Consider the following 24,634-nt stretch of genomic DNA (forward strand, 5'->3'; position numbering starts at 1 on the left):
TGACGTCACTAGCCGTGTGTGGGTCTAAACTCCGCTGCAGGTCCATATATCAAACGATCACTATGGCATTACTGAGAGTTGAAAAACTGTCTAAAGTCTTTCATCTTTAATAAAATGATCAGCGTTGTGCTCTACCAGGTGTAACAATTGAGTTTAACATCCAGGCATCCATGAAAACGGAATTTAACAGTGATCACTGGCTGTTTTAGGAGCTTTTTGAGATCAAATAGAAGAAAATACACAACATTAAACATGTTAACAACACAAAAGCCATATTAAACGCAGACTACTTTAGACCCGGAAGTAGGATTCGTCGCGTCATCACTGAACAACCGGATATTCCTAACCGTGTAGAAATGTTGGCCAATCAGAAGTCTAGAAGCCTCGGTGGGAAAAAGTAAACAAAGCTGGGGCATAGAAGCAGAACCAAGTCGTCTGTGTGGAGGGACAGTAACTGTGTGTGTATATGTAAGCATTTAAACACTGCAGAGAGTACAATTAACAGTAACAGTATTGTAGAAATTCATTTCACCGAAACAATAACGTGGCGCACACTGTGACGTCAAAAAATGCGCACATCTTTGTAGCTGCGTTTTCTCCGTTTTTCTTGTCCACACATAAATGCAAAAACGGAGTTTTAGAAAATATCCACCCTGGCCGGAGTTTTTAAAAATCTCCGTTTTCAGTGACCAAAAACGCCGTTTACGTGTGGACGAAAGGTGCAAACGCATAGAAAAATCTGCGTTTTCAAAAATACCCGGGTACGTGTGGACGTAGCCTCAGTCTGTGTATGTATATGAATGTATGTATGAGGAGCTGCGCAAAAACACAAGTGTGTGTGTGTGTGTGTGTGTGTGTGTGTGTGTGTGTGTGTGTGTTTGTTTGTCTACATGTGTCTTTGTGAATGAGACTGTTTGTTGTGTGTGTGTGGATGAGACAGGATGCTTATTATGGGCATGTGTATATATTTTCATGTGTAATTCTTCAGTGACAAATACTAGACTTTTGAAGGTGGCACTTTAAAAATAAAGTCTCTAAATGTGTTTTAGACAGAATTAATTTAGTGATCTGAATATGTTCTGCTTTTTCAGTAAGCTTGAGTTTTTTTCGCTATGAATTTTTTATTTTCATTGCTTTTTTCTGTGTCATTAAATGTAATTATTTTGTGTTTCACTTCACTACACTTGTTGCTCATGATGACATTGTGTTTTGGGGTTTTTTTTCTAACCATTCCTCTGTATTGCCCCGAGTGTGTCATGGTTGTGCTATTTCTATCTCTGTTCTGTGCAATACAAAACATACTTTGTATTAATTCCTGTGGTCCTCTTTGATTTCTTGAAGCAGAGTCTGTCAAACTAGAATATGTCATTGACCACCAGATGAACCCCCACATTAGACCACAGACCTCAGATTTATTTCATTAACCCTTCCAGTCAGGACTGCTTAGTTCCTGCTGTGGAAGCAACTTGTGTGCAGTGTTCTTTATCAGCAAACATAAGTAAGATATAAACCTACCCTCAGACACTGCTTTCCATTATGTGATGGCTTCTGAACTTGTTGGCTTCATGTCAGAATGACGACCATTGTCACAAAGTGGCAACTGCAGTCTGACTAGGTTGGGCATAGTAACATTTATGTCAATGAGCCAGAAATGTTACATATCACATTCCTGATTGCCTTGTATACATCAAAAATGTTAAGCTTTGCCCAACAGAGCAATATTTCCTCAGAGGAATTAAACTAGTCTTTGCAGCTCTGATTGTCTCTTGTTGTGGTTCATTACACGTGCTGATTCCTTGCTGTGGTGCAGGCAGAGTCATATGCATGCTATCTAGGATATGACTTGATATCTCATCTCTGCCCTGACCTCTTTTTAACTCAGAGGCGGAAGAAGCAACAGATGGAAGATGAGAAGCGGAAAAGCAAAGGGGAGCGGGGTTGGTTAGCTGTGTTGTCTAGGATTCCAGTAGGATTAGGTAGAGGAAGTTGTGACTCTATTCGTGGTGCTTAAAGGGTAGAGCTTGGGGTGAGAGCTGGGGGTGAGACCAGAGAGTGACGTTACCACAGTGTGAATCAAGGACCACAGTGACTTATTTGTACATTTGCGCACAAACAAACACGATTGAAAGCTTTTTGATGGACACATACAAACGTGTGATTATCTCGGGCTTTTGTGAATGAAAGTCAGTCTAATATTGTATGACTTGACAGCTCTGTGTGTGTGTGTGTGTGTGTGTGTGTGTGTGTGTGTGTGTGTGTTGAATAGCAGGACAAAGAGTGTCTTGTATTTTGGCAATGGTTTGGGAGGTAGTTAGGCTTGTTGGGTCCAGTCCTGGGGGCCAGGGATGGGAATGTTCAGTGTGTGTGTGACTGGAAGAATGTTGCTGTTTGCTGAGTGAAGAGCACAGAGGCAGCAGAGACTGTCCAAACACACGTCTGTTTGCCAAGTGTGTGTGCGTGTCTGAGTGACGATGCCTGAGATAGTGTGTGTGTGTGTGTGTGTGTGTGTGTGTGTGTGTGTGTGTGTGTGTGTGTGTGTGTGTGTGTGTGAGTGATTGGGGCAGTGTGTGAGTAAGAGGGGAAAGTGTGCTATGAGCAGTGGTGGAAAGAGGTGTAGAGCAGCTCTGTGTGTGTTTCCCCATGCTATGACCTTCTATTCAATGGAGACTTTCATATGCAGTTCTAGTCTCCATGGTAGGGGAGCAGACTAGACTGAAAGAGGCCTGTCTCTTCATACCTGTGACCTACTCACCGCACACACAAACAGACACACATACACATTAATCCACATTGCAGACTTTGCTCAAGTTGTTTTTCTGTGTGTAGGTGGGTGTGTGTTTACTGTACTGTTACCTGTTTGCTTGGCTGATGAGAGGTCAGTAAAGTGGGTGAGTAATGGAGGGCTGATGTGAAGGACGGAGAAAAGATGATAAAGATCATTGATGAAGTATGGAAAGGATAAACTTAGTAAGGAAGGCAAGGATCAGATGAGTAATATTGGAGGGAAGAAAGGATGTGAGTAATAACAGAAGCTGGGGAAAGAGGAGAAATCCCTGAAAACAGTCTGTGAAGTATGGAGTTAGAGGGTAAAGCAGCTGAAAAGATGAAAAATAGCCCTTTAACGGAGACTAGATTTTAGAATAGTCAACAAGTATGTAAGTGTTGTCAACTTGGGAAAAAAATGTTAATGTGTCTTCATAGTAGCATGTGTGCTTGGAGGTAGTGAAGGCCTCTGTGCAGTGTGATTTATTCTGAGGCTAGGTCCGCTTCCAGCTGTCCCGACGGGGTCCCAATGACTTTAACAGGCGCAGACCTCCATCACAGAAAGACAGAGGAAGAGGGAGACGGGAGATTTTTTTTGGAGGGGGGTATTTAGACAGTGGAAAAGTCAACATCATTTTCAGTCTGCTAATTCTATTTAGATTCACATACTTCTCCTTCAGTGTAGAAACCTCATTTCTCAGTAAGCAGCCATGTACCCTTATTTTTTATACCTATAATTATCATAATAGTACTGCTGAATAGCCAGTAACAACGAAAAGGCTTGCTTATATTTATGTGTGAGCTGTTTGAGATTATACAAGCAGATTTGAAGGGAAGAGACTCTTATTTTTAAGTGGTTAATTACCTTTATTTCCTAGTATCTTCATACTGTGGGACTAAGTAACTATATAAAATAACACAGCCCAACCTTCAGCGTATCTGTCTACTTTATGTCCCCGCATGTGAACTGCCAACTGATGAATGTAAATGAGAATTTATCTAAGCATTAGTTGCCTGGTTGAGTAAATAATTCTTCTCCTTCCTCACAGGTCCTGCTGAGGTTCCCATGATGTCCCCAAATGGGTCGATCCCTCCCATCCACGTCCCCCCAGGCTACATCTCACAGGTTAGTTTATTTTTGTGTGTATTTTTCCTCAGTTTAATACTCTTTGACTTATTTTTTATGTTTATCGTGTTTGGGTTGTGTGGGAGCGTTTGAGTAAAGAAAAAAAAAAAAGGACTCGGGGGAGATTTGTGCATGCACGACTACACTAAATTAGCTAGTGCTTCTCATTTCTCCACCAAAAAGAGGCTTCTTTTAAGTAATAAAAATGCAGATATTTCTTAATTTAATATATTTCAAGGTAAATTTACCCAGTGTTCATTTATTTTTTCAGTTCACTCAATTAGTCTGTCTGAAGACTGTTTCAGCATGTTGGTTCTTGTCACTGGAAAATTGTTATGATGCTGTAAATGGAAATAAATCCATAAATCAAACTCATGCGTTAACAGTAAAAAGTAGTTGCGTTAGTGTCCAAAACTGGAGAATATAGCAGCATAGCATATTTCTATGCACTGGCTGGTTGATAGACTAAGCAATTTGTACTTGTATAATGTTTTATTGAACAGCTAACAGAAGTGGGTCTAGTAGTCATTATTAAAGGATGCAGATGATAGGTTTTTTTTTTTTAGCCTGTGCTTGACTCCCACAAAAGTCACTTATTCTGTCTGTCATAGAGAAGCAACCATGCTGGTCTTCTTGACCCAACAGAGCACCAAGAATTTGGAGTATTAGGTTCAATTAATATTTGAGTCCTCTACAGGAAATGTGTATGCGCTTTCTCTATTAGATAACAACACCAGGACAATGAGAAAAAGAAGTCAATAAACTATCCTCACAAGATTTCAAAAAAATCCTGTGGTTTGTCTGTTGGCGAGATTGTGCTCTTACCCAACGGAGGTCGGGTCATTGGCTCACCGTGGGTGTGTGTTTGTGTGTGTGTGAGTGGGGACTGAGCCAAGCCTGAGCGGGAAACACTGTCACTGTTAGATAAACAAGCATGATACGGGAGACAGGCATTCATTGGGCAAAATTTTTTTTGGAAGGGGGGGATTAGGGTTGCACGAAGGGGTGAAAGGAGAAAGAGCACTGCTGTGGTGGACAGTAGTGTGTTGAAGTAGTTGTGTCTTATGTGTCTAAAGTGCTCATGTGTATGTGTGTCCTCTGGGAGTTTTCACTAATGCCTGCAATGTGATGCCATGTGTGTTTGTGGGTGCTTCATATTTGGAATGTGCGTGTCCTTGCCAATAAATGTGTGCGCTTGTAGGCCTGGTCTGCACATACTCCTGCAGAGACTTTGCCCTTGTTTTACTGTAAACACATCGTTTTTTCATGTGCAGCAGAGGGGATGAAAGGGCAGAGAGCGGGCCTCCTCCTCTGCATCTATTTGCTCCCTCTCAAGGTTTTTCTCACATCAGATTAGTTTTGTAACTCTCTTCCTCCCCTCCTGACCCTCTTTCATTCCCCACCATCTTTCTTTGTGTGGTGTCTGTTGCTTCTCAGTTTGTGTGGGGATTTCACGGTGGTGTTATTTAGTGTATGTGTGTGTGTGAGAGACAGTGTGCGGTGTTGTTGTTGTTAGGCACCAGCAGATGACTTCCCCCTCTCTGCAGGGAGTGTGTGTTTGCGCTCTTCTCGGAATGCAGGCCTGTGAAAGTATCTGAATAGTTGGAATGTGTGTGTCTGTATCTGTGTCCGAGTGAAAATGAATACAAGTATGGGATCTATGCTAATTTCAGGCAGTTCTCTGAAGCTTGTTGCCAGAAAAATGTGCAGGCCATCTAAGGACACATTTGTTTTTCATTGCTTTAAGGGACCGCACATCCTGTTGGTACACGCTCAGCTGTCAGATAAATCATGCAGTTAATTCTTTTATTAAATATCCACCATTTAACAGACAGAGCACCTGCTCTTGTAAAATAATGGGCAGTGAAGTACTCTTGGCATGATGGGCAATTCACTCAGTTCTCTGAATCACTTGACTTAAATTAAAGCCAGCACTATCTGAGGAACCTTTACTCAACAGTATATAAAGCAGTCAAAGGCAGTGTGCACTTTTCAAGTCTTGCGTGATTTGTAGGTACTAAAATTCAGGCGCACAGATGCACATTTCTTAGTCTTTTAGGCTTTTTAAAAATGTTATTTTCATGTTCTGTGAACCCATACTTAGCTTTTCTCCTCTCTCCCACAGGTGCTGGAAGATACCACAGGGGTCCGCCGAGTGGTTGTGACCCCCCAGTCTCCGGAGTGCTACCCTCCCTCCTACTCTCCAGCTCTCTCCCCCACACATCACCTGCCGCCATACCTGCCTCACCCTCACTTCATCCCCAACTCTCACTCTTTCTATCCTCCCGTCAGCCCCGGGGAGCTGCCTCCCCATCAGTACTACCAACACCACCTTCCCCCCATGTACGGCGATCCAGGTACTCGTGCTGACTGAACACAGGCCATCTGCAAAAACAAAAAAGAAAGCAAAAAAACAAAACCAAATCAGATTTTGACATTGAGTTAAAATTCAGTTACGAATATGCGTCACGCAACCTGCACGGTACGAAATTTAACATGAAATATTTTCTATGCTCTTCTTCCTTGCAGAAATCATCCCAGTTTATGGGATGTCAAACTTCATAGGGAGGGAGGATACATACAGTAAGCCACAACCTAAAAAGTTAAAGGAACCGAGACAGAATCGAGTCAATTCTCCTCCCTCTACTCCCTATAAGGGCAGCCTTGGGCCAGCACACAATGGATACAGGTGATCATCATTTATGAGATGCACTTTAAGATTAGCCAACTCATTAATGGTTAGACTTCTGAAGGCACGATGTTGATGATTTATATATTCATTTCATTTTTTATGTCATTATATGGAGGTAATATAAAAATCAGTTAACTAAGCTGTGTAAAATTTTAATGTATTAGCTGTTCATTTGGAATAAGAATGGACCTGTTTTCACATGTATGCCTGAGTGCTAGTAATTACATGCTGCAGCTGCAAATGTCCAAATAAGTGAACTCTACCCACACCTTTCCTAACACAAAGTTAGAGCACACAGTTATTTGAAGCATTCACAGGGATTACATAGGCATCATGTGTTAACCTCAGCTGCAAAAAGTACACCCAATATTAGTGTGAAAATCCATAAACACAAACACAACCTTGCTAAATGTTGTTCTGTCGATTTTGCCCATGTGTGAAAACAGCTCATGTGAAGGAATCTTTTGCTAGGAATTTTTTTCTTTCTTTTGATCTATTTTCCACACCTTATTTAGTTAGTATTTTTATTGAAGAGAAAGGTGAACAGCTCATTTGGTCACTGCAGCTTTTGGTTGCAACTGAGCAAAGGGTGTATGATTTATATACTTCTTGTTTTATGTCTTTTATGTAAATACAATGAATTCTGTTGTGATTTTCTTCGGGATGCAGCAACAAATCACACGGCCCAACGCTCGGGTCAGCGGGGTCTGGTGGTGGAGTTGGCAGTCCAGGAGGGAAGAAGCCAGAGAGACGGCTCCGCAGCAGTCCGCGAAACAGTGAACCAGACACACACACACAAGGTAGGACTTGCACAAACACAAGGGCATGAGAGAGACTAGTACCCACTGTCAATGAATATTTTTCTGTCTTAAATGTATACGTCGATATAGTTCAAATAGTTTCAAATAGAAAAAAAATGACACTCAATAAGTAACATTAAACACGGATGTTGACATGAATGAGTCCTGACACAAACCTGCATCACAGACATACAGACAAGTATAAAAGAGTTAAATCAAAATATCATATTTCAGTGTATCCGCTTATCGCAAGATCCGAGACACCAAATCAAAAGAAAGGAGACAGTCTCAATGTGAGCGTTTTAAAGTTTAAATATCTGCTCAACAGAAAATGTCACTACAGTCTCTTTATTTTCCAAATAATAGACATGTCACCATGCAACAAGATCATCTTTTATATGTGAATAATTTGTGTTCTCTGTGACATTTCTGTCTTGCTCTGTGTGACTTACTTTGTCCTCTTTAACCTCAGTGCCCCTCTGCATTCAATTAAATCAAATAAAACAACCTTTGCTCCTCTCTTTCTATCACTGTCCTTTTTTTGTCACACAGAAAGAAATGAATGGATGAATGCAGCCTCACTGAGTTGAAGGGATAGGGGGGTGTGGGCAGGGAGGTGGAGAAAGGGGGTAAGGGTTGTCTGGGTAAGCACATAGCTGAATCTGTCCCTGAGCACTATCATTTTACCCTTGCTACAATACCGGCCTTGTTGGTGAAGGCTTAGCCGTGGGGGGGATGGTTGAGAGAGGGGTGAGAGAGATGGGGGAGGGTGGAGTCACATACCTGTAGAGCCCTGCTTGAGATGAAGGAAACCTTTGAGCGCTGAGATTTAGATACCGCAGCTTAGCCTTATCGCTCAGACACACATGAACATCAGCACATGTGCAAAGACATTAAGGCACACACACACGTGCGGTTCTTCTTTAATGGCAGGTCTTTTGACGCATAAGATGAATGTCTGAGCTGTTAAAAATGACAGAATATTTCATTATACACACACACACACACACACACACACACACAGTGATGTTTTTGAAGGTGATGACAGAAACAAAGTGAGACGTAAATTGATTGACTGTACTTGTCAGGCTCTTTTAAATTTACCCTCCCCATAAAACTTTGGCTTAGTCACTCACAGCATGGTGCAGGATCACAGGGATCTTCCAGCTAGGTTTGGTGTGGAGATGCTGATCAGGCACAACATTAAAACCACTTGACCAATATTATGTGGGCTTCTTTTGTCATGGCAAAACAGCTCTGGCTTGTCAGGGAGTGAACACTGGATCACTTAAGGAAAGGGAGGGGGTGCCTTCAGAACAGATCTGGGATGTCAGATTTATTTTTACATTTTGTGCCACATGTAATCCATTGTGATTTTAAGTGGGCTAGATGAGCAAAACTCCACTTTCTGTCAGTGTAAAGATATTTATATACTCATTTAATCCTTGAGATATCTTAACATAAAATGAGAAAGTGCAATTTCAGCAGCACATCTCAGTTTTTCTACACAAGTAAATTAAAATTTGTTATTGCAAGTGTATTTTTTTTTACACATGTATTGTAATTAAATGTGTAGTTTTACAATTTGCATGTGTGAAATTGCAGAGAAAGTTCCAGTAGCTCACTGCCCAGAGTTTCACATATTTATAAAAAAGTTTTTGTTTATTGATGACTTTATTTATTTTTTTTAAAGCCAAATTTCTATTGTAGACAATGAAAAACAGGAACGTTGCTCTCATTTAATTTTTTATCTATTACTTAGCTCCTTTGGTATGTAGTATGAATGGCTTTGGATAGGTCTTTATCAGTGCAAAAAGCTGTACAAATTCTAAAAATAGAGTCCAAAAATTTATGCTTTTCCAAAGTCGTCCACCAGGCCACACTGGATGTCTTTGCTGGGGATGATTTTGGCTGCAGGCCCTTATGTTTGACACTCCTGTTTTAGATAGATCAGTTGCATCCTACTCATGCTCGATCCAATTGGGAATTGGGGAGTTTAGAGGCTGGGTCAACAACTTGAATCCTTGTTTGTGTTTCTGAGCCAATTTTTGGGGGGAAGACGTTGTCTGCTGAGATGACCACTACCATTGGTTAGTTCATTTAATAAACACAGATCTGCAGCATTGCTTAGGCAGGTGCTGTGTTTCAAAGAACCATGTTAGGAATATAAATTTACTGTCAGAATATTGCATTGAATATTGAGTTAGTTTTCCACATCCATGCAATGTTGGTGACTAGAATTTTGTTTTTGTTGCTCACAGCTCTGAAAAATGATCTTTAAAAAAATGTAACAGCACCACCAACTCCATCCAGGAAAATGTCCACATAACGCAATCAAATGTGTACACTGGACTTAATCAGTATGGAAACTACTTCCTTTTTACATTTTTTCACAATAATAGTCATTATAATAATTAAGAAAAGTGAAAAAAGTAAAAAAAACGTACACACTAAAGTAAAGAGCTAACACATCTGTACACATGCAAGTTGACATCTGCAAATGCAAACCAAAACCAAACATCTTATTGCACTGCAACAAAAGGGAGATTGCACAGCTTACAGTACACACACACGTGTGCGCGCACACACTAGAGGGAATTAGCTAAAATCAGCCACAGGATGAAAAGGGAAGTGAGATCAACATCTTAGCTTATGGGATTCATAGTTTCATGTGCCACATACTGTACAACTCAAACAACCATAACACTCTTGACAGATAGGAGCATGTCAGCGTGTCATTTGTTGTTTGGTCTACCAGGGTCTCAGTACAGGGCTGGAGATCAGGCTGAGTCAGCTGGATATATCACACAACACACTTGCACACCAACACACAACCACACATATGCTCAAACACCCCGTGACTGAGCTTCCTGTAAAACAATCAGACCATGAGGCTCCAGAGGATAGGGGGGCAAACGGTGAGAAAGGGGGTGGAATGCTGGATTTGAAGGACAGATGCGAGAGGACAGAGATGGATGCAAAGTTTTCTTTATCGCAGAGAAGGCAGAGATGGAAAGACAGAGAGGCGCAAAGTTAAAGAGCAGAGTACAAACATTCCAACAAAGTTGCTCCTTGGCCCGATGCATCCAAGTCAAGTCCAATCCAGAATACCACACACACACACACCACACATAGCCGCCTACGCTTTGCCCTTGATGCCCTTGCTTTATATGTGTGTGTGTGTGTGTGTGTGTGTGTGTGTGTGTGTGTGTGTGTGTGTGTGTGTGTGTGTGTGTGTGTGTGGCTGTTGCCCCAGTGCCAGCAAGGCAGCAGGCTTACTTGGCCAGCAGAGCGTCCATTCTCTAGTAAAGCCAGCTCTACAGGCCCTGTTCCTCAGAACTGAGCTGCTTGCTGAGCAGAAACAGATGTGGGCTCCGTCCCTTCTGTTCCTCCATCTTGCTTCTGCATCATCACCACCACAGATCCTGTCTCTCACTCAAAAAAACCTGGGATTTCAGCAGAAACAGATGGACCAGTTCCCTCAGCTCCTCCATCTTTTTCTTCTACGTCACTGCTAAGCACTGTGAAAGCAGGAGAAACCAGATGTGTGCAGTGGCTGCTTTGTCCACTATGTCGTCTCTGTGAATGAGGTGTGGAAAATAAGAAGGGTTCACAGTCATAGATATGGAAGTGGTCTGTTATCTTAAGGTATGTCTGTTATCTTAAGGTATGAGAGGTATGGAAACCCACCTTCTCTATTATGTGAAGAGATTTTTATAGGCTACCAATCACGACAGTGTTCCAAGAAAGACGTTTTAAAAGCAAAAAAAGCATGAGTGTAATTCAGCGTTTAACCATTTCTTTGCTTCATAACTGAAGAACATTTCTAAAATATTTACTTGAAAAATATTCTCCTTACATGTTCTACAGTGGCCTCCTTTTTCAGACTTTCGCCATGCATTTTTCAGGTTATAAAAGTATCAACAGTAGCGACTGAGCTTTATCATGGCCACTTCACTTTGCATGGAAAATTCACTCAAGTAAGCATTTTCACTTGACCTTCAGATATTACTGTCTCTGCGAAGTCAAAGCATGGCTATTTTTTAAGTAAACTGTACGAGAAGTTAGAATTATAGCATAATTTAAATGCTAAAACATTTATTACAAGAAACACTAGTAGAGAGAGTTAATAAGGCAAAGTATTAGCAATGTCCTTTGCAAAATAATCATTAAGTTTACATAAAGCAGAATTTTACCCCTGATGCAAGTCCCAGGACTCTTTCTCTTGTTAGACAAATATAAACCACTGCACTAAGTAGCCATCCTATCTAATTAAGTTAAAATGCCAATTAGTGAGAAATTCATAGCACTAGTACTGGTAAAATGAGGCATGTACTGCAGTTTTTTGTAAGGTTTTATAAGCTCGTGTGTCCTTTGACCGAGTCCAGTCGTGACTCATCAATTATGTATGTTAACCATCCAGCTCCTTCCAGCTTCTCATGCTGTGATTGCAGAAGCGGGCCTGAAAATGTGTGAATACACACCCAGCCTTTCCTTACTGGATTGTTTTTGTGAGTTGCCATGGCAATAATCTCAGGCCCCCACCCTCCCACAGACACACAGAAAAACTCCTACCCCTTCCCACAAACCCAAATATGGCCATGTTTGTAGGGCAACCTGGAGGCCAGAGAGGTGGAAGAAAGAGACTAGAAGGTGAAAGTTGAGATAATAAAAACAGAAAATGCACAAGAAAAAAAATGAGAGTTGGAAATAAGAGTCAAAAGGAGACATGTACAGAAAACAGAAAGCGAGTGTGGGATGGCTTTATCAGCAGAGGAATGTCTTTCCCGCTAATATCGTGTAACAGGACTAATGGGATTAGAAGGGGAGGGTATTCTTGTTAGTCACAATGGGTACACCAGATATTTCACCATTCAGTTGAATGAATCTTGTGATACAAGTGATAAACTATAGCACCTAGTCATTCTACACTGACCAGACTTGTGCAAGTCTTGCTTAGAAAAACAAAATTATAGTTGATTTAAACTTGCTAAGTAATTTAGTGTCCTTGGTCGTCAGTTTTAGGAAAGGGAAAGACCTGACGCTGCTTCCCTTTAGATATTTTTTTCCATTTTATGTCACTCAGGTGGCCTTTATACCACTTACCCAGGAAACTTAAACGTAATAATTAAAGCTAAAAATGCAGAGTATAAAGCAGCGATCCATATAAGATGAAAGCAAGGTTGGTTAGCAAGCAAACACACTGTCTGGCAGCACTAGTTAAACACAGAAACCTGCTGTTAAGTGCTAAATAATATACAAACTCTGCATCTCACCCACCAAAACTGAAGACCAGACTGTAGGTGTTTGTACAATCAGCCACTCATAAGACAAATGCATTTAAAATTGTTTCAAAAAGTCCCAACGCTACAAACACTTTCAAGAGCTCTGAAATGAGCAAAGTTAGAAGACACGTGGCAATTACAGTCACCTGTGTTGGCTTCCATCTCTCTGTTAGAGCAGACATGTCTGTAATTGTGTAAACTTTGATTGACCCCTGGTCTTAGGGGATTGATTTGTGTTTGACCTCAAGTGGCCAGTTGAGGAACTGCAGGCCAGTGTGGCTACCTGTAGTTTTGCTTGGTAGGTTTTGAATTTCTTCGACCATGTCTTACGAAATAATAAATCTAAAAGGGCTTCTTTAAAAAATATGTGAGAAGAGGCATGATTTAACAAACCAACATGAAACACATGAAAAAGGTCATTTGGGAATCTTGGGATAATTTTAACGTTTCATCAAAACCTAAAATTTCATTTTTGAAATTCACACACATGAAACCTCCAGTAACTCACAAATAAACTGGGATTTAGTGAGTTGTTGTTGTTTTGGTTTTTTTAATGGATGTTGCCAGTTTGTTTACACAAATTGCTTTTGGGAAATGAGTCACAAAAAACCATCAGATTTAAGTAAAACTATACAAATGACTGATATTGGAGCATGGACAGCTATCACCTTGCTTATTAATGTACTTATTGGTGCCATCAAATGCATGCACAGTATGCACAGTGGGTAAAGACAATTTCTGTCATTACTAAAAACAGCTTAACAACAGCCTAAGGCATTTAAATTTAAATTGAGGTATTTATTTTTAATTTGCCTTTGCAGTAAAGGAGACATTGCATTGATTAGTCTCCAACTATCTACCACTTTGTTGTTTGCCTTTTTGTCGCTGTTCCTGTTTTTAACCAGCCCTGCTATCTGTGGATTGTATAATTCCCTCCCGCTGTCTGCCAGTCTGCACTCACTCCCTCAAACTTTTTTTTTTTTTGGCTGAGCAGGGTCAAATGGGGTCAGGGTTCTGAGAAACGCATCCCCCATAATCCCTCACTGCTTAGCCAGGTTGCTTTGTCACTCACAGCACGTACATTCTTTTATAAACACATGTGCATGCATGTGCAAATGGTATGAAAACGTGGATAGACTTTTTTGTGTCAGCTGGCAGTTGAAGTGTTCATTTTCTTCCTTAGTGAGAGGGTTGCAGTGGAAAAGGTCTCTGTGTCTACATTGGCATGCATGCATGCATATTAAGAGATAACAGGTTAGGAAAGGGAGTCAAAAAATGTGATTTTGAGTATAAGAGTATAAGAAGGCCTTTGTATTCCAATATTTGCAACACATGAGCTTTTATATATTATTTTTATGGTCTGGTAGCTTACCCTTCATTTTGCATAGTCTTTATCATTTACATGCACTCTTTCTAAACGGTTATTAATGACCAAGAGATTAGGTTGCGTATGCAGACATCCAGCAGTAGTAACCAAATTCTTCCCCAGGATGACCCCTTATCCTATTCTTATTTTTGTGAAGTCCATTAAGCAGGTTACAAGAGAAAGTGAGTCATAATCAAGATTCTTATTTGCAAGTGTCACTTCATCTGTGTTTTGATATTTGATTCTTGAATATACTTCTTGCTTCTTTACTTTCCACTCACCTTATTTGCTGCCTTTTTCTTTTTTACTCTCCAACTTTTCCACGTTACTCTGGACCAGTCCCTCTGTCCGTCTGTCCTTTTCTAATCCCTTTTATAAACCATAACGGCTCTGGCCATGAGAACCAAACCTTCACCATGACAACCATAAATTCAGGCATGTCCCAACAACTTCTTCACTTTGTGTGTGTGTTTGTGCGCTAGTGTGTGTAGCCCAGCTGTTGAACAGATGGAATGCTTGCTATGCAGTAGATGATAATAGTGTGGAATCTGAGGTCTATGCCCCTCTCTACCTCTATTTGCCTCTTTCCTCTCCGCTCTCACTTCTGAACCCACTCCTTCCCTTCTGGTCTTTCTCTGATCTCCACACCTCTCCCTGCTACAGATTGAGCGTCCATCACTTTGCTTTGTTCTCTCTGATTAGAGGCTTCTAAAGATGGGTATCATAGCTCACTTTGTTCCTTTTGAGCGACACACCACACGCACCCTGTGGCCCAGTACGTGTGTGGAGCGGGGGCTGAGTGAGCGGCCGTTGGCACATTTTTCACATTTTTTTTCTCCAGGCCTTAAAGGTCTTTTTCTGTCCCAGTGCAGACAGACTGTGTCTACGAGCCATAGGCCATCATGCCGGAGGAATGCAGTCTCCTGAATGTCAAAGTGACTCACATTTTACTGAAACGCTCTTTGCAAGTGACATAACTAATTTTGAAGTCTCTGGATGTGTAACATTTAAACATTTAGGAAAATGCTGTAAACAGGGAGGGAGAAAGCGGTACAATTTACAGCGCAAAGACAGGAATGAAGAGAGTCAAGCTTACTCTTTGCTTTTAAGTCGACTTCAATATATTTAAGAAAGAAACATCCAGTCATGAAGCTTCAAATTATATAGTGGGAAGTGCTTAGACTAATCTGAGGTTTTGTTAGTCAGAATAAAATGATGAGACTAACCAAGGCCATTACCACCAGGTGGGAATTCTGGTGGTCACTTTCTTAGCATGACTGTCTTCTCTCCTACGTTTATGACTTAACGGAAGTTTTAAGCTAAAATAGTTCCCTGTTTATTACATCAATTTACTCCAGGTCTCCATCGGTCCTAGTAGTTTGCAGTTGCTGTTGTGCCAGAAAGGCATGTTGCACCATGAGAAGAAGGTATGCGAGTGGTTATTAATCTCCCTAGGAGGCATATTGCTAGCATCTGGAAGAAACTGTCAATGCCTTTTGTCTGCTTCACAGGCAAAAATGATGCTATTAATGATTCAACTGTTTCTTTGTTTTTTACTATTCTTATTAATAAAGGGGAAAAATATTCAGATTGGACCAAAAACAAACAAACAAACAAACAAAAGAAATCCAAGCGATGATCACAGTTAGTTATTTTAATAACATACCTACATTATCATTGCTTCTGTAGAATGTCTCATACCACTACAGAGCGCTGTTATAACAAAATAAAAATATGTACATACACTATATACTTCTGCTGTATTTTTGTAACTTTTAGGAAAAGCCAACCTGGATTTGTAAGTGAGTCATTACTTTATTTATCCGGCTGTTGAGATCAATGGTGTGCATCTGCTCTGCACCTACTGATGATGTCAGTAAAGTTTCTGTAATCCTTTCCTGACATCATCCTAATCCTTTTTCCCTCTTTCCACTTTCATCCCCCCTTTGTCCTCCTCTCCGTTGATCCCTGGCTTGCTCTTTGTCTCTCAATTTCCTTGTGTTTTTATACCTAATCTCTTACCCAGACTCATCTTTCCCATCCTTTCCCCTCTCTTTGCACTCTGTCTTTTAGTGTCTCTCTTTCTTCCTATAAAATCTGCCCGTCGCCTGGTCCCCTCCCCCCATCATTTTCCCTTATTCCTCTTCTTCCTGCTGTCTGTTGTGCTCCGTCTGACTGTTCTCGGTAATCAAACACAGTCGGTCAGACACAGACGGGATGTGAGGTCAGACGAGAATAGGAAGTTATGGTGCGTGGGCAGCACCAAAAACAGAAGAGAGAGGAACAGTAAGGACACAGGAGGGTGTGGAGTAACACCGAGTAGAGGTTCCGTTTCAGATTTCAGCTGTCAGCATCATCTCCTGGTTCATCTCGGTATTAAACACTTAACCAGATGGACTCGCCAACGACCGCCAGTCATAACACTCAGTGGTGAGGTAAAGAAGTAGTGTTTTTCAAACGTTATTACACGTCTTCTGAAATATTAAATAAGTTCTCTTCTTATGTCAGAAGTTGAATTTGTTGAGACCACCTCTTAACTTTATGCTCTTGGTTACATGAGACCAGTACTGTAAATGTGGGGCAAAATCACTGAGCAGGCCATACTCCTGTCTTTTTTTCACTCAACGGCTGATCCGATAAGCTGGGTCAGCCTGTTTGATGGAGCTCTTCATGTCTGGAGCTGTGCTGTAATTCCATAAAAGAGAAAAAGTTCGGTTTTGTCCCAATGGAAGAATGGAAAGATAAGTGTATGTATAAAAAAAGGAGAGAAAAGAGCACTAATGAGCTAATGTGTCTAGCAGTGCATCTGTTGAACTCTATCCGTGCTGCCAGCCCCAACACACACATGTACAAACAGTAGCTTAAACTTCCCCCCCACTGCCCATCAGCAATCTCCTGTGACCTAATACTGAGACGCACACACACAGTCTCTCTTTTGCTCTTGCCCTTTTTTTCTCACACACAGGGAGGGCAAGTAGAGGTTGTGCTTCCATGACATCACTGTTGCCATGACTCATAAGTGTACCCCAGGCACATTAAGGCGCTCTCCTCCATAACCCGTCAGAGGAACCGACATACATGCACACACACACATGCACACTCCATCATTTGTGCCAAATATACATCGATCTTTGAAACCCAAACTGCGTTTTACACAAATATACTGCGCTTGTGTGTAAGGTCTCCATTCACGTGCATGCACGCATGCTTGCATGTTTGACAGTTTCCTCGCTCCTGTAGCACGAGCATCAATCAATCTTGGTTTCATGCAGGTCTAGCTGTTGCTTACCTTCACGCAAAGATTCATAGAGACATCCTGTGTGATCTCGAGTGGTCACACTGAAATGGAGAAAACAGATTCCCTTCAATCAGGAAAAACCTCAACTTCGGGGATCACACGGGGTGGGGGTGGGCGGCAGCGGTGGGGGAGTGGGAAGTTCCCACACGTGTGCGCACACATTCACTTGCGCTCACCCTCATAACAACCTCGAGCGTCTACTAAATCACCTTTACATGTGTCGGTGGACCAGTTTTTATATGCATGTGTTTATGCTGCTCACTTTCAAAGAGGCTGTGCAGAACCAGTGACACACTCAGAAGGGACAGTAAAAACAACAGCTCCACTCACACCCTGAAATGCTTTCTAAGTAGCCTTTATCTTCATGTGGGTTACAAATATTCTCATTATAATTATTTTGAACAGATTATATTTGAGAAATGAAAGAAGTCATTGAAAAATGTTTCCCGCTATCTGTTAGAGACAGCTTCATATTCTAGGTCAAAATCGAAACTTTGATTTGTAATAGATGAAAAACTGCAAAATCTCAGTTCTAATAAATGGGAAATGTGCTTTTGTGATTTTTGCTTAATAAACGATTGAATGAATAATTGATTGTCAAAATAGCTACATGTGAAATGTCTAATTCTAAGCTTCAGAATTACTTTTCATATGAATATCACATGTCACTTCCAAGCTAAATCTGCTTAACTGCGTTTTAAAGAATGCACGAAACACAGTCATCATATACACATGTATTCAGTAGAAGTCGCGCAATAAAGTCAACAAACTGGGCTGCAACAACAGCCAAACTGATGTCAGACCTTCCTGGGAACAATTACTCACAGATGTAGATATAGTTGATGTGAAAATGGTGCATCATAATGATTAGAATTATTATTTCTATGAACTGTTTAATCTGAAAACCATCATCAGTTTTTATGTACAAAGCAGAGTAGCCATTGTGGAATATGAGTCATGTTTATTTATTTATTTATTTATTTGTTTTGGTGATCCCCATATTGTTTCATAGGTCAGAAATTTATGAGTAATCCTTTCTGTGGAATGCATTTAGGTTTTTCCTCTCCTCCTCCCCAACAGCTGTGTAACGACTTGATGAGATGAAATAGGCACTTACTGAAGAAAACAAGTGTTGCATCACACACCATTTGGCAACAGAATTTCTAAAGAATTGATGGGGGTTTTTTATTTTATTTTGGGCTATTTTTGTTTCATTTTTCCACAGATGGTTGAATTATTTGCTGGACTGAAAATGCCACAGAAAACATTACAGTTGATTAGGGAATGCAAATGCTTTTTGGTGACATTTTCAACCTTAATTCCCCCGTTTAAACGCAAACCTTGGCCGACCTTGTGTAATAATGAGCCCTCGATTTCTACATTTGACAGTACCGGTAACATCTGGGAGCTGAAAATGTTCTCATTGTCTCATTTTCAGCCATGCAGCCAATGTGGATGTGATTTGAAAGTTAGAATTTTCACTGGCAATCAAACTCACATTAAGAAAGGTAGAAACAGTTTTCATAGATTGTAATTATGGCCTGACATGTGGGGGAAAATGCCCTTGGGAATTCTCACCCCAGTTTATACACAGAGCCTCTCTTTTATGATGGAATATTTATTATGTCATTCTTGATAATTACTGTCTTTTTTTGTCTGTCTTTCTCCTCAGATCATGATTCAGAGGGGAAGCGTGTTCAAGACATGCTGTCTGCAATCGAAAAACCACAGGTTGGCATACCTCTTCCCACAACTGCACGCACACACACATTCAAACCGCTCTCATCAATCACTTCCCTGTCCGATGCAGTCACAGCTGGCTTAAGCAGTGATGACTTTTCCGTATGTTTATTTGGTCTCTTTGAGTCACATGAAAATGAAATGCTTACGTTTAGAATAATATCTATACTGACTTGTATATGCAGCACATTCCTCATTTTCAATGTTTTTTGGGGGGCTTGAGCAGCAGGGAGAGTAATTATAATTTACGCTGTGCTAATGCTGGCCACCTGAGGGCAGCATCTGCTCACCCAAGCTGCACACTCTGTAATAGCTTTTTTCCTTCCCTGAGGGGAATGTGATTGAATGAATGAGCTGCTTCCGTGCAGACATGGTTTACTAGAGAGGAACTGCTCATTCCAAGTTAAAACAGTTTGGTCAGCATGCTGTGCCCATTTAACATCTTTGAGTTTACGCCGCGGCTTGAGACTGTGACAACTGAGTGATGATACAAAGAGGATATTTAGTATAACTACAGATGGAGATGCTGAGAAATACATGAAATAGATTTTTGATTGATGTCCAGTAGTAGTGATTTATCTATGCTTAAAACCTCAGATAACTTATAAACTGATCAAGTTTATTATAGTTGAGAATGAGAAGTAATACAATTCGGAGGTTTCCTTGTGACACTGTCTATTTTTTCAGTGCCGATGCATGATGCATGTTCGATGTCCTATAACTTAAAGCGTTTATGATGAATGCAGTAGTCTGTTGCAAATGTACACATAGAGTTATATAAACAGCATAAATTCACCTGGATGGATGGATTCAGCTTTTTTTCAAACAGGCATTTAAACCACAAGATGTTGTGGTTTAAAATATTTAAAAAGGACTACTATTGGTAACATTGTATGCAAATCCAACAGTCATTTGTACAGTGGCTTTTAACTACCTGTTATTGACTTCACTAGCAATGCGGCTATAACTATGTGTATTCCTTTGTGTCCTGAAGGTTTCCAATATTCAGGCACGGACTGCACGGCTGTCCTGGGCCCCCCCAGCAGGGCTGGTGAACAGGCATAGTAACGGGATACCTGTGTCTTGCTCCTATGAGGTATCTCTCTCAGATAAGGGAAGAGATGGGAAATATCGCCTCATATACAGGTAGGAAACTTAGAAGTTGGGGGGAAAAAATACAGCGTCCAAATTTAATCCTTAAGGTCATCCAAAGGACACTGGTGACTTTGTATGTCTTGTCTGTGTTTCAGTGGTGAAGAATTGGAGTATCATCTGAAAGATCTCAGGCCAGCTACAGACTACCACGTACGGTAAGGTCTCAATCCTTTTAATATTAACTACTTGTGTGTTGCAGCATATGGGGGTCCAGGAATCCCTGAAATGTTGGATAAAAACATCCTTTAACTGTTTGTTTCGTTTGTCTTTCTGTATCAGGGTGTCGGCAATGTACAATTTGGTTCGAGGCTCGTGTTCAGAGGCCGGCTCGTTTACCACAGAATCCACGGTCCCTGATGTCCCGTCACCACCAAAACTCACAAATCGTGCCAAGACCAGCCTCACCCTACAGTGGAAGGTACAGCTACTGACATCTTCTTGTCCAGATACTCCTCCATGAAGTATTTTCACTCCCAAGAAACATCACAGTGATTTGTCATTGTGACACATTTAATGATATTTTAAATTAAATATATTACAACTCCGATGCGTTAATAGTTTGAGTGCATCAGCCGTGCAGCACCGACAAGTAGTTGCACAACTCTGTTAGAATGCACCCCTGTGTCCTCTCTGACCTGTTATTTTAGTATTTTTTTATATCCTTGCACACTGTCATTCATAAAGAGTAACATCAGTCACCCAGACAGGATATAAGGCCAATCATAAAAACACAGCCGGTATTCTGTCTGTCTCATTGTCAGAGTCTTTTATCCTTAGCTAATCTCTCAATCTCTCTCTTCTCTCTTCTCTGCTTCCCTCGGTCCATTTCACTGTCACCCATAGCCCCCGGGTGACAACGGATCCAAAATTACAAACTACCTGCTCGAGTGGGATGAGGTAAGTCTGTCATCTGTCATGCTCTACCCTTACCTCAAAGCAGCACTTACACCTATCACCAGTGTCCCTAAACACATGTCAACATTGGGCTCTTCAGACAAGATGGAATAAAACTGTGAATTATGCTCTTGCAATGAATGTCTGGCTTTTCTTCCCATCTTCTATTTATACTTCTTTACTTTGTCGTGCTATTTTTTTCTTCACATTTAACATTTTGTTGTAGGTGAGCTTATCAATCCTAATGTCCGTTCTTGTCTTTATGTCTTTTCTGTATACGTCTTCTCTGCAGGGAAAGAAGAACAGCGTTTTCAGACAATGTTACTTTGGGAACCAGAGGCACCATAAGGTCACACGACTCTACCCCGCCTGTGACTACACATTCAGGTTGGCTGCACACAACGACATAGGCAGAAGGTAAAGTTCTGTTATTGAATGTGTATATATACGTTTTATATACGCACACCTGCATGAATACAGTGTCATGGGAGGCATATTGCATGTTTTTTTGTTGTTGTTCTTCATTGTATACCACTATGGCAGCAGGCAAGCACCGAACTGCTATTCTCCATGTAACATCAGTTACATACAGAAGAATAGACTTCCTCTTTTCCCATTTCCCTCTATTTCCACTCTTCTCTTGCCTCCTCTTGTCATTATAGCGTGGACCATCTCGCCTGCAGTTATTAGGGTGAAAGGGAGCAGAGAGGTCATAGAGGGGACTGAGAGTGAGGGAGGAGATATTAGCTCTGTGAACGAACTCAAAACAGCTTTAATGCATCCTTCAGTTTGGCAGATTTGAAGCTGGGTTACTTGCTTTTATTCTAACTTGAATATTTTTCCCCCCACTACAAATCATCCATCCTCCCTATGCGCTCCTTTTTTCTCTGTTTAACATCCTCTTCGGAACTCATATAACGTCTTCACTCCCAACGCCACGCACCTCTGTGATTAATCACCAATGCACTTCTGTCAGTGTCCTTTTCCTTTTCCTTTTCATTTTCGCTGATTTTTCTCCACCTTTCACTTTGAAAAATATTCATGTCTCCATCTCAGCTGAAATTGAAACCCATGGCAATCATTTCTTCAGCGTTTTGAAGGAAAGCTTAAAATGGAAATTTCTTTTTCGGCAGTGGCTTCAGTTCAGAGGTGGTGTATATCACCATGGGCACCCTGCCTGCTCTGCCTCTGGCACCACGGCTTGTCAGGGCAGGGGTGTCCTGGGTGACCCTGGAGTGGGGGCGTCCTGAGGGCAGTCCCAATGTGGAGCAGCTCAAATACACACTTGAGATCCAGGAGGACAACAGCGTGAGTACCGTCCATGTACAAAAACATTTGTAACTTTTATTTTTCTTTACATTAAAAATAGACCTCAAAGACTCTAGAACATCTTTTGTCTGTTTGTTAGTTTGTGCCCAGTTTACGAGTTTTATAAATCAGCATCAGGGTGTGTTGTACTACAGCAGTCAGTCAACCGAAGACTAAAAGATCTCAGTTTGAAAGTTATGGATATACACATGAAAATAACAAATGAAAAAGACAGTATAAAGGAATATCGAAGCCTATATTCATAATCTCATGAAAAAGATTTAGGGTAAGTGCCACTGATGCACAGCCGTAAATCCAAATATGCAATACAGACATAAACTCTGAGCATGTACAGCAGGGGCCCCCGATCCCAGTCCACAAGGGCCGGTATCCCTGCAGGTTTTAGATGTGTCCTTGATCCATCACAGCTGATTTAAATGGATAAATTACCTTCTCAACATGTCTTGAAGTTCTCCAGAGGCCTGGTAATGAACTAATCATGTGATTCAGGTGTGTTGACCCAGGGTGAGATCTAAAACCTGCAGGGACACCGGCCCTCGTGGACTGGGATTGGGGACCCCCGATGTACAGCATTCTTTGTTTACAGCATTTTCTACAACATTTTTCCACACCTGCCTAAAACCTTTGCACAGTACTGTACATATAAACCACACTATATGTTCCCACAGGTTCTCTGCTCTCTTTCTACTGTATCCATATATATATCTATATACAATAAAATGTGAGCTAAAAGTCAGCATTTATTGCATCCATAAACTCAATAATTTATGCCGATCCTAATGCACCCTGAGAGAATCAAACACTGTACCTCCCACAGGGAACAGACTTTCATCCAAAGTACACTGGAGAAAACTTGAGCTGTACTGTACAAGGCCTGAAGAGGAGTACACAGTATAAATTCAGGGTAAGCATTTGTGTTTTGGTTTCTGCACTTGTGTCCCACTTGTTGAAAATCAGAAGCTTTTTTACTAAGAGAGAATATGCAAAATATGTCATTTTGGCTATAGTTTAACGAGTTGTCTAACACTGCAAATCACTAACCATTTGTCAAGTACACAACATTCAGCTGTGGTTTTTGTGCCTGTTCATAATTCGAGGACATTGTACAAATCTATCAAAATCCTCTTGCGCGTACCTCACCAGGTGAGTTTGTGTTTATTTTGGGTTTTTCTACCTTGCCTCATGCACATTGTTTGATAAAGCTTTGCATCTTCGAAAACACAAAACACATGAATACACACAAAGAATCAAGTCTTTCTGCTGTCCCTGTGCTATCCATCTGGTGTAGACATAATGTAACAAAGCAAAATTATCTATTGGATGTAGCGACAGAATTAGATAATAGAAAAGAGAAGAAGGCAGAGAAGCCAGAACAACAACACGTGAAGGGGCAGAGACTAATGGCTCCTATTTATCACGACAATTGATTTAAGTTTTCAGAAATTCTTTTGTGTGTCTCTGCTTGGCTTGCTGTGGCTCTTTTCTCAGTTTTCCACTCTGTCTATATTCTTTTCGCCTTTTCTTCTTTCCTCTTTTTCTCTTCCCCTTCGTTTCATCCTTTATCTACTTTTTGGATTTTTCTGACTAGTATTAGACAAATTTAAGTAAAAAGAGAAAGGAAAGCAGGGAGAATGGGAGCAGTGATGATGTGCAGCAAAGTGTCACGGTCTGCGGAGGCAGACCGTGCGGAAAGGTGTGTGGTGGACCCAGGTGCGAACACAAACGAGGATGCAGGAGTGGATTCCAACAAAACGAGCCTTTTATTATGGCTGATGAAAAGAACAAAAACAGAATGAGGGCAGCATACGTGTAGTACTCAACAGAAAACCTAAACTGGACAAAACTAAGGAAAGACTATGGCTGGAGGTACAGAACACAGGAGGTGGTAACACAGACAACGCGAGACAGACTGTATGAAACACAGAGACTAAATACACATGAGGGATGATCAGGGGAAGTGGCCACACATGGGAACACAGCTGACACACATGAACTTAACGACAGGACAGAAGGAGTGAAACTGAATACACTGACCGTGAATACAGACTTTCAAAGTAAAACAGGAAACATGGAGATTAGACAAGACACATGAACCGGGGAGACGTAGTACAGGGGAGATGACATAACCGACAGCATGGACTTGACAATATAAGATACGCAGACATAAACACACGAAGGGCAAGGGA

At 41.0% G+C, this 24,634-nt stretch overlaps 1 protein-coding gene across 1 annotated transcript in view; it reads left to right on the plus strand.

The window, feature by feature from the left end:
• Positions 1-24,634, plus strand: part of fndc3ba (fibronectin type III domain containing 3Ba) — a 90,088-nt gene that overhangs the window by 42,675 nt on the left and 22,779 nt on the right. The window contains exons 4-15 of the mRNA XM_085442523.1: positions 3,813-3,889; positions 6,015-6,246; positions 6,419-6,578; positions 7,251-7,381; positions 19,003-19,061; positions 20,065-20,216; positions 20,321-20,380; positions 20,505-20,643; positions 21,069-21,122; positions 21,412-21,536; positions 22,253-22,427; positions 23,266-23,352. Coding sequence (XP_085298649.1) covers positions 3,813-3,889; positions 6,015-6,246; positions 6,419-6,578; positions 7,251-7,381; positions 19,003-19,061; positions 20,065-20,216; positions 20,321-20,380; positions 20,505-20,643; positions 21,069-21,122; positions 21,412-21,536; positions 22,253-22,427; positions 23,266-23,352 — 1,451 coding nt within the window. The remainder of the gene's footprint in view (positions 1-3,812; positions 3,890-6,014; positions 6,247-6,418; positions 6,579-7,250; positions 7,382-19,002; positions 19,062-20,064; positions 20,217-20,320; positions 20,381-20,504; positions 20,644-21,068; positions 21,123-21,411; positions 21,537-22,252; positions 22,428-23,265; positions 23,353-24,634) is intronic.

This window comes from Copadichromis virginalis, linkage group LG19, assembly GCF_057382275.1.
Source record: "Copadichromis virginalis isolate Kocher_CV1m ecotype Utaka linkage group LG19, C_Virginalis_male_GT1.1, whole genome shotgun sequence".
NCBI lineage: Eukaryota > Metazoa > Chordata > Actinopteri > Cichliformes > Cichlidae > Copadichromis > Copadichromis virginalis.